Source organism: Ptychodera flava, chromosome 20, assembly GCF_041260155.1.
Source record: "Ptychodera flava strain L36383 chromosome 20, AS_Pfla_20210202, whole genome shotgun sequence".
Taxonomy (NCBI): Eukaryota; Metazoa; Hemichordata; class Enteropneusta; family Ptychoderidae; genus Ptychodera; species Ptychodera flava.
Genome location: NC_091947.1, coordinates 23,468,400 through 23,482,924, shown reverse-complemented (window position 1 = coordinate 23,482,924; position 14,525 = coordinate 23,468,400). Strand labels below are relative to the sequence as shown.

General features: G+C 35.9%; 1 protein-coding gene across 3 annotated transcripts in view; it reads right to left on the bottom strand.

The window, feature by feature from the left end:
- Window positions 1–9,383: 9,383 nt before the first annotated feature.
- Window positions 9,384–14,525, bottom strand: part of LOC139120345 (protein mono-ADP-ribosyltransferase PARP14-like) — a 259,128-nt gene continuing 253,986 nt past the window's right edge. For all 3 annotated transcript variants that reach the window (XM_070684684.1, XM_070684683.1, XM_070684682.1), the window contains 3 exons: window positions 14,009–14,244; window positions 10,564–12,317; window positions 9,384–10,190 (listed from right to left, as the gene is read on the bottom strand). In XM_070684684.1, the coding sequence (XP_070540785.1) occupies window positions 9,664–10,190; window positions 10,564–12,247 (2,211 nt within the window). In that variant the 5' untranslated portion in view covers window positions 12,248–12,317; window positions 14,009–14,244 and the 3' untranslated portion in view covers window positions 9,384–9,663. The remainder of the gene's footprint in view (window positions 10,191–10,563; window positions 12,318–14,008; window positions 14,245–14,525) is intronic.

The following is a 14,525-nucleotide window of genomic DNA, read 5'->3' as shown; positions in this document are numbered from 1 at the left end:
CTTGGTCAAACTTTCTTAAATTTTCACATTATTTTTTTAAATGTTGTTGAACAAAACCTTTTTTGATTGGCAATAAAGTTCTTACATTTTGAATAAGAGGCATTTTAATTTGTATGAGGATCATGTACTGTAAAATATGTTCAGATGTAACCTGCCAAAAGAAGGAAATGACGACCATGTTAAAAGTGATATTTTATTCAAATCATATGTGTCACTGCCCATTTAGGGCAACTGTTGTCAGCTCCACTTATATATAACCATTGCAAGACTGATATCATTTTTTATATGCAAAGTAAAACATAAACTGTGTCTTTTGAAGGTTTATGGCATGTCTGTTGAAAACACAGAGTATTAAAAAAAGACTAATTTTTAATATGAAAAGTCAGTGAACAGTGTCTATTCATTCTGATGTAATAATGGATTTTTGTTTGTTTTGACAGTACGAATGCTATGACACTGCCTTAACAACAGATGGTAAGAAGTTTGTTTTGGTAGAGGAATGTGAAAGAAACGTCAATGTAAGTAGGGTATTATGTTCATATGTTGCTTCTCACACTGGTGTACCATATTTAGTTACAACTTGAGCTGTATCCCGTGAATGGTTTTGGGATAATTGTGTAAGTTATTATATTACAACTCTCAAAAATTAAGAGGGCCTGTAATGCTTACTTTTGATATTTTTTTCATTATTTACATTTGTCCACTGTAAGTTGTTATTTTACTACAAAAAGATTGCTAAACAATCAATATTTAGCTTGTCAGCATAGCGTTTGTATGTGTGATTGCACTGGTATTGGAAAGCAGCCGTAAGGACTTGTTTTAAACAGCAGCATCCTGGTACACAGTATACTGGGTAGTCAGACTCAACAAGGAGCCATATGCATAAGCAGTGGTGGTCATCAACACCAGTGCTAAATAAGAGTATTTTAACAAATATTTTTATTGCACACAGAGCTCATATAATAATTGAACTATTACATTCTATTGAATTACATTTCCAATGTTACTGTGCACAAGTTTATGGGCTAGCCTTATCATGATATCATACATTTTATGACATTATCTACCGCAGGTTTTAATGGGTGAAAGAAATATACAAAAATGTATTAATAGTATATCTATATTTCTATTTTTCTCACTCAGGTTTGTTGTAGACTACATCACAATTGTGTTGTTGGAGGAGGCTGAAGTTTACCTTATGTCAAGGAAAAGAATGGTTATGCTTGAAGAAGCAAATAAACTCTAGTATTGCCACAGAAATCTAAATATACTGTTCTGCAGGGATAACCTTATTGACATTTGTCAAATTGTTATGAAATATTTTAAAACTTAAATTTTAAGGCAATTATTGTCATATTTAACAAAAAATATCATTCAAAAGTTCTGGTCAGACACATTAATATTGATTATACATGTCCCTTAGGATGACAGCAATAAGATTTTGTAAAATCGTGCCAAGATATGCAACTTTGTAGCTGTGATATCGCAGCGGTACTGGTGGCGTATATCGAACGCGATCGGGTCATTGGGGTCATACTATGGCAATGACCTCCAATGACCCGAGCGCATTAGATACACGCCACAAGTACCGCTGCGATGTTACAGCTAGCAACTTTGTATTTTTGAGATTATTTTGTCATTGTAGATCTATTTTTTTCTTCAAAACTCCTTGTCAGACTCTTTGATATTCAGTATACAGGTCCTCAGGATGACTTAAGTCAGATATTTTTATACAGTGAGAAAATGCGAAATTTTGTATTTTTGGAGCAATTTTTGTCAATTTTGGTCAAAAGGTGCTTTCGTCTAATTGGTGTTTATCTGATAGCTTTGCATTTTCTTATAAAAATCCCTGGAGACTACCTAAGCCAAATCATTTTTCAAACTGGGGAACCCATGATTTTTTATTTTTGGAGCCAGTATATTAGTCTGCAAGCTTGAATGACCTATTCCAACCCTGAATACCTTGTAAATCAATGTTGAAGACACTGAAAATAATGTAGGTTTATTTGGTGCCAATTTGTAGTGAAATATGATTTAGAAAAAGTTATGAGGCTATGTTTTATGTAGTGGATCAACTTTAGCAAATATTTCATGGAGGAAACCCCATACACTGATGAGGGATTTCAATCCACAAGAAGGCATATGGCAAGATGCACCATACCATTAAAACAGACTCCAGTTTATTTGTATCAGTTCCAATCATTTTGTTACATAAACAAAAAACCTGTCATGGTATCACTTAATTAAGTAAATCTTCACAAAGATGAAGGCAGCCGAGTGAAATCATGTGTAGATTGAATAAGATGAGTGATGAATGGTAATATCAGGTCACTTCACCACACAAACAGAATAAACAATGATATTAATGTTGACGACCTATCCCTCTGACACCATATTGTTTTTTGATCAGTACACTGCATATATTTACTCCTTCCAAGGTTCGAATTTATCAGTTATCATCGACCAATTACCAGTGGTTGCCTGCTTTTGATTACAACTTTGAACTTGCATTAGACAATGTTGACTTACAATATATTTTGCTTGCAGTAATTGTCAAAATATAGTTGCACATTTTTATCTGAAACCAAGAAGTTTTCACATTTAATGTTACACATACTACTCGTACAACTAGGAAGTTATTGAAATCTTTCAATTTTTCTCTGACGTCCAACATTTGAAAGTTAATGTAGCTTTTGTTAGTTTCCTTCTCACCAGTTTATTTGGTGTGTATATTGCACATTGTATTCTTGGCTCATCTGTGTACAACTTAACTCTAAGTAAATCATAACATTTCAAGCAAGGACCATCAAATTTTTACTGTTGATTTACAAAATTAAAAAGTGGCTGTTAAAAGGGAATTCTGCCTACGAAAATTGAAAGTTCAAACTCTTTGCAAACACAATAGCATTTTGAGTGAATAAGTGGAAATAGGAATACCTCTTTTTGTAATACTGTGCAATACTGTGCCCTTGGTGGTATATTTTAAATGACTTGCAGAAATTGATATTTTTATTATTATTGCTATTATTGCTAATTGTTGTTTTGCCTGATTGAGGCACATACCTAGCTATCCTATGGATTCTCTTGATATTATCACAGTACAGCTACATGACCCACCAGGCCACTGGTAGTTGAAACACCTATTTGTAGGGTTTTAATTTACTGCTAAGCTAGGCGAATAAGTATTGTAGATATTGTGAGTTCAAGCCCCATAAAAATGCATCAGCAAGACTGCATCAAAGTTGACCACTTTTACTGTACATGTTGTTCACAAATTTAGTTCTAAGGCCATTGAGAATAATTTTATGGGTCTTTTAGAGTAATTTAACATAAGGGCCTGGGAGGGGGTCAGAGGAATGTGAGGGTAGTCACTCAAAAAATTGAAAGCTACAAGGGGGTTGTTCAAAATTGGAGAGAAAGAAGGGGGTTGCTCAATTTTTGGTACAAAATGAATTGAAATACCTCTCAGATTGCACCATTTCATCAATTTCTCAAAATTCTTAATGCGACCCTCTGTCACTTCCTCTCCCCCTGGGGTGTTCTAACAGTTTTACTTAGTAAAAACAAATAGAAAACACCTAATATTGCACCAGACTGCATCATTGAACTCATTAATTTCTCAAAATTTCCGACGTGGCAGAGGGACACTCCTCTCACACTTTTCGCCTGTGGGGTGTTCTAAAAGTTTTACACAAATTGATAACATTTCTCATATTGCACCAGACTGCATTATTGCACACATCAATCTCTCAAATTTTCAACACGAGGGGGTACAACTCCTCTGACACTGCCCCCAGCCTCCTGACTGTTCTCCTGTGCTTTCAAATTCTGCCCTGTCAGATATCTTTGTGAAAACCTTGTCATGATACCCATTCAAAGTAAACAATACTATATGGTTGGATAGTGGTTACAGCATGAGCTTTTGTATATACATTTTATTAGCTCATATTTGGTTTTATATATAAATACCAAAAAGAGCTTATATGATGAGTCTGAGTGGCGTCTGTATGTCTGCATATTTGTGGGTATGTGCGGTTGTATGTCCGTCACACACAAAGGCTGCCATACCGCCCAAAACTACCGTCTCAGTATTTGGTGTACAGGTAGCTGAATTTGTTCAATGAACACATCAGTGTCAAAAATGTGCAAATGAGGTAAGAAAAGGGAAATACTGCAAGTGTGCAGGAGTGGTGGCAGTGAACTGAATCAGCCCACACATCTGAATAAGAGGATTTTGACCTTTAACCTATTTGTATGCAGGGTACCTATTATGTTTGGGAGTGGTAGCAGTAAACTGAAACAGCTAATTGTTCATTTCCTGTCATTATTTATGAACTGTGACATATTAACAGACCTGCTGAAACCATATGGATGTCTATTTTTGTACATCCATGGTAGAAAGATTCTCTGCTATGCATGTTGCTAAAGTTGACCTTCAGTATCTAAAGTTTCAGACCTTATTTACTTTTGTCATTCTTAATTTTCTGGTTAAATATTTCTTGTTGTTTTTCTTGTTGTACTGTGCAGAAATTGTCATAACATCAACGTATAATTTTCCTGCACTGAACAGATAGAAATAACACTTATTGTTGATCTTTGGTACATGTACCAATTCTGATCAAATTTGAGCGACACCGTATAATTGCGGTATTTTTGTGACTTTGAAACATGCAAATTATAAATTAGCTGACATGAAAGTGCGAAATGACTTTCAATGTTGTTTTAACCTTGCATAATCACTAATGTACATAGCATGTTTTGCCAACTTTGATCATCTAAATCCCAGTATAGATCCCTAATTAGGAAAGTTTATTAAATATCCAAATTAGGAATTAAATGAAACGACCTCATTTAATATGTAAATTAGCATGCAAATTAAAGTAAAAATAGTGGCTGTGTCACTGTTCGCTCCATATAGTTATCAAAACAAGCCAACAACTGTATGAAACATGGACATACATCCATACAGACAGACTGACATACACAGACTGGCACAGAGTGATGACATTGGCCCTCAAGTGTGCCTGGCCACTTGTGATAAAGATATAACAAACAGCTGAATGTAATGATAAAATAGTTAAATATAGGCCTGCAGGCACTGTGGGTGAATTATGTTACAGCAATTTGATTAGTTTCTTTTCCTTTTATACTTCGGTGATAATTTTTAAGACAACCAATCTGCAAGGCAGTTTATGTATTGACAAATATATGTTATCTTTTACAAGCACACAGCAACTGTTCTTGATTTTTCATTGACAATATTTGACATAGACTGAAATCCATAACATGTAATCAATGTTTACATTTTGCCCATATACACCAGATACATGGAGAGATTTCAACATACAATCATTAACTCAGAAACCCTACAGGGAAAAGTAAACATTATTGTTTTATTCCAGAACAACTGGTGCATCCACATCTGGAACAACTTACAAACTTAACCAATTACACAAGGATGATGATACAAGAGATAAAGTTAAGAAATTTAATTGTGGTGAACTTGACTAGTCGTTTCAAATCCTTACCAAAATTGACTTCTTAAACTAATATACACTGCATGGTTAATTGCGCACAAAAATACATCAGGGTGGACCATTTGATAAGGGGGGGATGTGTGGAAGATTGATGAGGTACATTATCTTTTTGTCCGATCCATTGTACATTCTTTTAGTCCCACTCTCCCACCTTTTCTTTTTATCAAACCTAGCTGATTTTTTTAGGCATTTGTTTGATATTTTTTTCAAAATCTGTCAGGATCGACCTCCCCCCAGGGATATCAAATGGTCATTCCTTTGCATTGACCATCTTTGCTTGAGATATACAATGACCAGATGGCAGGAAGTGTGTCAACTATTTACAACCTTTCTACTCTCAAACATTGAAAAAATTTTGGAATATATTTGTTGGAAACCAAACCTGCTAAAATCAGCTATGTTTTCTAATGATTTTTTACCGCATTTCAACACCGAATACAGTTTACCATATCAAATGCTTACTAAATCACCACGTTATATACTCTTATTCCAGTAGGTATAAATGACAAAAAAAAATCTTAAAAATACAAAATGAAAGATATCCCTGTAAAATTGACAGTTTCGTAAAGTTCCCCCAAAATTCAAAATTCCAGATTTCAACCTAATTTCGATATATCACACTAACATAAACCCTAAGAACCTGTTTACTAAATATCAAAATATCAGACAGGTAAATTTTGAGAAACAAATTTTTTGACCAAAAGATGAGAAAAATTGCCACCCAAAATACAAAATTGCAGATTTCATCCTAATTTCAATATATCTTATTAACATAAACCCTAGGAACCTGTACACTAAATATCAAAGCTACCAGATCAGTAGTTTTTGGAGAAACTTTTTTTGACCAAAAAAGCAAACATTGCCCCCCCAAAAAATTGCCAGTTTCAACCTAACTACAATACATTATTTCAAGATAAATCTTAGGTACCTGTATACCAAATATCAAAGCTAATCGGACCAGTTGTTATTGGATAAAAAAAATGTTTGACCAAAAATTGGATAAAATTGCCCCAAAATTACAAATATGATAATATCAATACAATTTGTATAAACTTGACTGAGGTCATCCTGAGGAACATGAATATTAACTTTCAGAGTGATCAGACAAGCAATTTCAGAAAACAAGATTTTTTGACAAAAAATGGAAACAAATACCCTAAAAATACAAACATGCGAATTTCACCCTAATTTCTGCACACATAATTTAGAATACCTAAAGGAATCTGTATACTAAGTTTCAACCAAATCTGACTAATGCTTACTGAGTTTTAGGCATTTGCAGGATTTTTCCTTTTTCCCTCTCATTTGCATATTTTTGGCACTGACATGTTCATTTGAACAAATTCACATCTCCATCCCAGGTGCACCTGTACACCGAATATTAACGATGAGACTCAGGTTCAAAGGTCAATTTTAGCAATTTTTTTTTTTTATTTCAAATTTCGAACCACTGACACGTGGCCTTTCTTTCGGGAAAGGTGTTGGGTCACATCGTACCGGGAAATTCCTGAAATATAACTAAAATGGCAAACTATCAGCTACAAAGGTGCCATTATTTCTCTTTTGTCTTAACGGTCGCGGATTACCGACCACGATATCTTTGATAAACACGCAGAGATTATGTATAGGCTTGGCGGTATAGTGCGCATGCGCTATCTTCAACGTTATGCTCAGCGTTTTGAACTCTGCATGTATCGGTACGGCAAACACGTCGAGCAGATCCAAGCCGGCGCTCGCGCTCGCGCGCTCAGTACCGTCGAAAGAGCAAGCGAGGTCCACAAAAGCGGACCTGAAAAAGACGGCAACATGCGCAAAGGTTGATTTAAATGTAAAACAGTCCGACTTTGGCTCATACTCCCTGCAATAACCGATCAAGAATGCAGTGAAGAGTCAGATTTGGCCGAGGACGCAGTCGTTAACGGAGACGTGCTCAGTTCAACAACTATGAAAGTATTTGACACACTGCTTTATGAACATATTACGCTACGCTGATTACATACCCGAGTCCAAAAATTAGCCTGAGCGAGATGAAACTTCTGTTGGTTGCGATAATTTTATCACTCTTGCTGTACATGCTTGTTGTTAGTATCGTGTTCTTTTATATTTTAAACTCGAAGTTTCATCTTTCTATCGTGCAGCCTTTTCGTGTCTGCTGAGAAACCTTGAACAACACCGTACCCGACAACACGCGACATTTATGTCAAGGAGTTTCCCAAGCGAGTGCAGGAGTTCATACACACATGATGTAGATTCACAAGAGCAAGTTCATCGATCTGCTAATTTTTCGAAACGAAATGCAAATATTTTTTTATTTCATGCCTTTTCTTTCTTTAAATATAACCCAAAAATTAAATTACGTCAAACGTGGATTGCGAGGTTCACAAATGATTCTTGTGTGCGTGTTGTCTAAACTTATCTATTACCCGCAGACTCCACAGCTGCTAGCTGGACCTCAACACTGAACGTAAAACAAACCCGGCTCAACTTCTAGAAGTGCTGAAACTAGCAATTTTTGCTATATGAGGTCAGTCATCAAAAGTTTGATTAAAAGTAAAAATCTCCGAAATAATTATTTGTGCGCTGGTATTGCGCAAGTCGAGTGACTCCACTGTAGACTAGTCGATACTCTGTCTCTCGGAACACGCTGTCGATGACAGCCTGCACTGTTCTACGCTACGGCGTGATTATTATTAGTTTGATAAAATCGGTACAAGAACACATATAAATAAAGTTTGAAAAAATTAACACGAGTCAATCTCTCCCGTCGTAACGAAGGGCGACAAGTTTGCATTGGGGTGCAAAAGCTAAGAAAATACAACAGACATTTTATGTTGTCAAGAGTTATACATGTGTTTGTCTCATCTTGAGGTAGGAAAACTAGCAACTGACATCCCGTTCGCAAAGTGTCGGCGCTAACATGAACTTGACAATCATTTTTCACAAAGAACATGCATTAATTGCCGATCGCGAAACAGGAAGTAGACAACTTGAATCAAGAACAAGTGAATGCCCGACGCGATCGCGCGACAACAGCAAACAGGTCTCGATCGCATAGACTTTTTTACACAAGTTTTGACGTCTCAGTTCGTCTTGACTGTGAACACTGGTAACCAGATTGTAACCGTTGAGACAACAGTATACAGTTAATCTACTAGTTAAATGTTCCAAAAATGGATTAAATTGCTAATTACCCCTCTGTGTTTGTTGTGTAAATACCACCCACTGCTGGCACTGAGCATTTGCCAGTTCAGTGTATAATTTCTTTCTATTTTCACACGATCTGCAATCCTAAACATATTCTAAATTCCCAAAACTTACTCTAAATATTTCAACTTAGTCCTTGTGTAAGAAAATTCGCAGAAAATGGTGCACGACTCGGACTTCTTGGCCACAATGTGTGACGCATAGGTCGTTTACACAAATCGTCGATTTTCTAAGTTCCGTTTTTGGCAGTGAGTACATTATTCAAATAAGTATAAGTCAACAGTGCCTTGCCAGATTAGCCTGATTTTTCTTCTGTGGACAGTGAATTAATATATCTGAAAGACCATGTCTCAGATTTCCAATAAAAGGCCTGGAAATGAAGATATCCTGACAAACGTGAACAAAGGCCGATAATTTATGCTAAAATCGTCAAGTTGACACTTTGAAGGCGCATTGTGCGAAAACAAAAGCGAATTTCAAAAATCCGGGACACAGTTTTTTGCCCAGTATACCCAGCCGTCGATTGCCGTAAACAGATCACCAAGGCCGATTGGAGATTTGTACTTACACTTATTTGATTAAAAAAACTAAAAAAACACTTGTTTTGAGTAAAACAAGCGTATGCGCACTATTTTTGAAAAACTAACAAATTTTCTGAACTCTTCGGTGACCGAGCAGATAAAAAAGTACCACATGTCGGGTGTGTGACCACTTCTTCTTTGTGAAAATGAGGATTGAAAATAAGTGACAATGAACCTGAGTCGCTACCTTAAGACGGTAGGTGTTGCAGTATAGGAGTTTTTGATCTGGACGGACTAACATACATACATACATACATACATACATACATACACACAGATGCCATTTTGCCACCTTATAAGAATAACTGCCATTTGCATATATACATATGCATATATGGGAGCTAAAAATGGTCAATGACTTTCAATAATGTTTGCCACTGACCTGTTGATTTTTCATCACCAGTTATGACAACACTACCAGAGCCATATTGTTCAACCAAAGCATCCTGAAACTTTTGACAAGTTGCATCAGCATTGTCAACTATTCTTATCTCCATGAGAGACTTGGGCTGGCTGCTTTTGCAGTAATGGTGCACTGTCATCATGATTGTTTTCACACACAAATCCAAGGGGAAGCCATAGCCTCCGGCACTGATAGCAGGTATGGCAATAGATGTGAAACCCATCTGCTCTGCTAGCGTCAGACTATTACGAACAGCATCAATCAGCAGCAGTTCCTCTTTCCTTCTGTCATCATACTGTCCACTCCAATGACCGTATCCTGATCCATGCCATACTGGACCCACAGCATGAATGATGCATTTGCAAGGCAGATTCCCTGGTCCTGTAGAAACTGCTTGCCCTTCAAACAATGTTCCTCCTCTTGTTTTAATTATCTTTGCACATTCTGCCTTTATGCTTGGACCACCTGTAGAATGAAAAATAGTAAATTGTGTCATATTTTACAAAACTATAGTCAATTTTGAAAAAATAAGGATTTTTAAGAAGAATATGTCTTTAAATTCATTTAGAGTTTGAGATTCACCATTAAAATACACTAGATGTGTCAATAGTTCTTTTCTCTGCAGTTTCTAAAGCTTTTGCATGCCAAGATTAGTCTATAGACAATGAAATGGTGATTTACTGATTGTGCCTGGCTGATCTTATAATTTGTAAACCATTCTATTGACTCAAAATAATGTTTTATACAATTGTCAGTTACCAATACCATATGGTATTTTTCAAACCTAAGAGGCAACAGAAAAGGCACCAATTAAAAGCAGAATAACCAGATTATTTACCCGCATCTACAACTGCTTTTGTTAGTCCACCAGTGGAGGAATCAAGGCTTGTGTTTGCTGCATTCACAATGACATCTACGTGCATCTTTGTGAGGTCACCTTTCCCAACCACAATTCTCCTCCCGTCCTTCAGTGTGTGATAACCAAGAATGTGATAGGTTGTTGGCTGAGCTTTCGGCACATTAATCTCCTCAAAGTCTTCTTCATGACTGCTATCAGCCATTGTAGAGTCTTCTTCAGATGGATTATTAACAACAATTATGCACTTAAATTTAACTTCTGTCATATTCAGGTATGATTTGCCTTTGTCTCCTGTGAAGAGCTTGGCCATCCCAGGTTTGTCAACAGGATATGGACGTCGACACACACTATCTGCCAGCTGCTTCAGTTCTTTTGCTGCTATTTTGACATCATCTTCTGTTCCACTGATGGTTAAGATGACAAACTGACCTTTGCTTTGAATATTCATTCGTAATGGTAGCCTCTTTGCCCCCTGCTGTATGTTGCTGATTTCATCTTTTGTGTAGGTTTGAAGGTACAGCATTCTGCCATTTTCAATTTTCACCGACTCATCAGAGTTCAAAGATATATAATTTTGCAGTTGAGGTATCACAGATTTGACAGATGTCTCAAGACCTGTAACGAATACAGCATGTTGGTTATGTCTTGGAATGGCTACTGTAAGAGTGTGCTCATCCTGTAGTGTCTGCACCAATAAAGACCATTCCTGTTTTTGAATGGCAGCTAGTGAACGTGGCTTCAGGACGATCTTTTTCTCTATGATGCTCCTTTTTAAGATCTCACAGGCTTGCTTTAAGACATCTTCCTTCATGGCTGATAGCACCACCTCGTCATTCTCAATAAAGTACACCGCTTGTACTTTCCTTTCTTTGAACATGTCATAAATTTTTTGACTTGCACTTGCTTGCTGTAGAAAGTGAAGCTGAGACTGTGTTTTTGGTTTGATTCTCAGTTTTGGCATGTTGTTCAAGGTTTCATACATCTCACATTTTGCAGAGGTGACATCATTTGGAAGACCTTCAAATGTCACTTGGTTGTTTTTTGATGTTACCTTAACATCTACATCAGGAAATTTCTGCATTACTGTTCTGGCAAAACTGCACATCAAAAGCTGTTTAACCTTGGCACCATTAAGCTTTGCATTGTCTTTGATCATTTGCTTTGCTTTCTGCATTTGTTCTTCAATATCTTTGATAACACGTTTCACTCGGTCTTCAACTTGTTCCACACTATCTGTCCTTCCACTGATGAAAAGTTGTGATGAGTCCAGGTCTTCAACCACATCCACATCACTTGTAGCCCAGCCATCCTTCTGACTGATTACCTGAAGCCAGATACCTTCCTCCACTGGGATGTCAATGCACTTGAAATTCTTCAGAAATGTGGTAAGTGCTGTTTCCACTTCCTTTGGCCAAGCTTTGCATTTTTGGAACTGATTGTCAACATTCTTGGGAAAGTTTGGAATAAGTAGAATGACATTGTCTTTTCCCTCAACAGGCCACTCATACTGAGCATAGACTTTAGATAGAGTTTGATTCAGTTCTGACAGGAGCTTGTCTTTAGACATGATGTAACTGAGAACTGAGAATTGAGGGCCTTTCAGTATTATTGGATCTGGTATTCGAGCTGGTGGTTCATCCTGCTCACAACTTCTCTGAGGCATTCATAGTAAGGCTGAACTTGTATTGACGTTTTACTCAATGAATGTTGTCTGGATAACACTGACTCTAGGACTGAGGACAGATGAAAAACATATTTTTTATTTTTTGATCAACTTTCTAAATGAAATATTTCATTTATTTTCACGATACAAATTTGTGTACTTCCCCCAATATTACTATTTAAATTTGAAAAATTACTTTTCCTAGTATTTGTCGATGAAATAATGTGAAAACAAAGTTAACAATGGTAAATTTCAAAATAAATACCATCATGGCAATAGCATTCCTTTTCTAAATCGTTTCATCATTGCAGAGCAATGTTTCATGTTTTGTGTAAAATTGGCTCCTCTTCAGGCAAGTTTGGTAACTAAAGATAGGGTACCAGTTACCTGGCACCTTTTGCAACCCGCCCAGAACCAACTAAGTGGGGAATATAAAAGAAACATTTCAAAGCATAATCAAACAAGAAGAAATTTAGTGTAAAAGTTTTTTTAAAACACATAAACAGCTGATATAGCTCTCTGATTTTTTTTCTAACTAAATACAAATTTACGCTGATTTGAACATCACTGTATGAAGGCATCCCTTAGAAGGTACATATTGAAATGAAAAAAAGAGAATGAGAAAACTAACCCTAAAAATTTGGAGATTAAAATGTCATCTTCATTTGAACAAGAGTAAATGAGGTCATCCCTAGTATAAAACTAACAGACAAAATTTGATTGCTATTTAACAAACAGTTTCTCAGAAAAAAATAAGTGAAGAAAATATGAGAAAATAGACAAAGGAAGATGATAAAAAGGTGAATATACAATTTAAATGCTTATTTAACACAACTTCACACACAAATCACAAAGAAGGTACACAGAGAATTTCAAATCTATCAGATCAGAAGTCAAGAGAAATTATAAAGGAAAATGAGAAAATTTCGGAGAAATTATACAGCTTTCCTCACCATTTGAACAAAACCAAGAAACATCTCCAACAACTTAAAACAATGATTGCTTTTTGATGGACAAAGGTGATTTTCAAAGAAAATTGAGAAAAATATAGGAAAAAAATTGCAAAAATTTACATGTGCAAATAATATGATAATTTTCACAAAAGACAATGTTGGCATCCTAAGCAACAATTTGAATTTGAAAGCTGTCAGTCCAGCGGTTTCAGAGAAGAAGCTGTTAAACCCAAAATGAGAAAATAGTCAAAATTTATATATGCAAACTTCCTCATCATTCTAACAAATCAAAGAATGGTTCAAAATGACTTGTAGACCAAATGTGAAAGAACTCTAAAAGCAGTTTTAGAGAAGAGTGCAAAGTTGACAAAGGTCACCCAACACCAGACAATGGATGATCACAGTCAATCAACCTATTTAACAGCTCCAACAAAGAAATTATCACAGGGAAATTATGTGCTATATTTGAACAAACTTTTGTCAGGACTGCAGTGCCTTGGAATAACTACATAAGGAACTAGCAATTGACAGCAATACACCAGTGGTTAGTGGTTATAAAGTGACTTTCTATTCTTCACCAGAATTCACTGAATTTGACCTTTTTCATACAGCTACGCTCATTGTACATTTATGAGACTAATATAACATACATAAGAGAAATCCCCCTTGACGCCTGTGGTCTACATAGCAAAAGGGAAATTTTTGACAAAAAGCAATACAAACATGCAGACAAACATACAGACATATATGAACTTGATATCAAATCAGGAAAAGACTTGCTACAGTTTGCCATTTTCTACACACTCACCTCTATAGTCTTTGAAACTGACCAGAGCAGTGTTCTTCTCTGTGTTCATCTCCACCTCCACAACCTTACCACCACCACTTTCTTTTTGTTTTCAAAGTATAGTTCTATTGTTTCCTCAGTACAAGTTGATGGAACATTTGTAACCAAGATACAGTTTGTGAGATAAACTGGTTCCACACTTATCTTAGCCCTGTTCAATTTCTTCTTCGTGAGTCTTTTTGTAATATTTTCATAATCTTGAAAATTCAAATATAAAGGGGCCACTTAACAATTTCATTTATTTGGAAATGAAGCACTGCTTGCACAATTTGCAGGACACTAGAAAAACAATTTTTCAACTTAGCTTCAGGTTGCATGGAATACTAAAGACTATTTTAAACAAATTTTGATACATGATCACAAATAACATTGTACATGTACACATGAAGAGTTATTCTTCATTTAATTGCTTCAAGGAAACACAGAAAGAGTAATCGAGTAATTTGTTGAGATGCACAAAAGTAAATGTGATATAGAA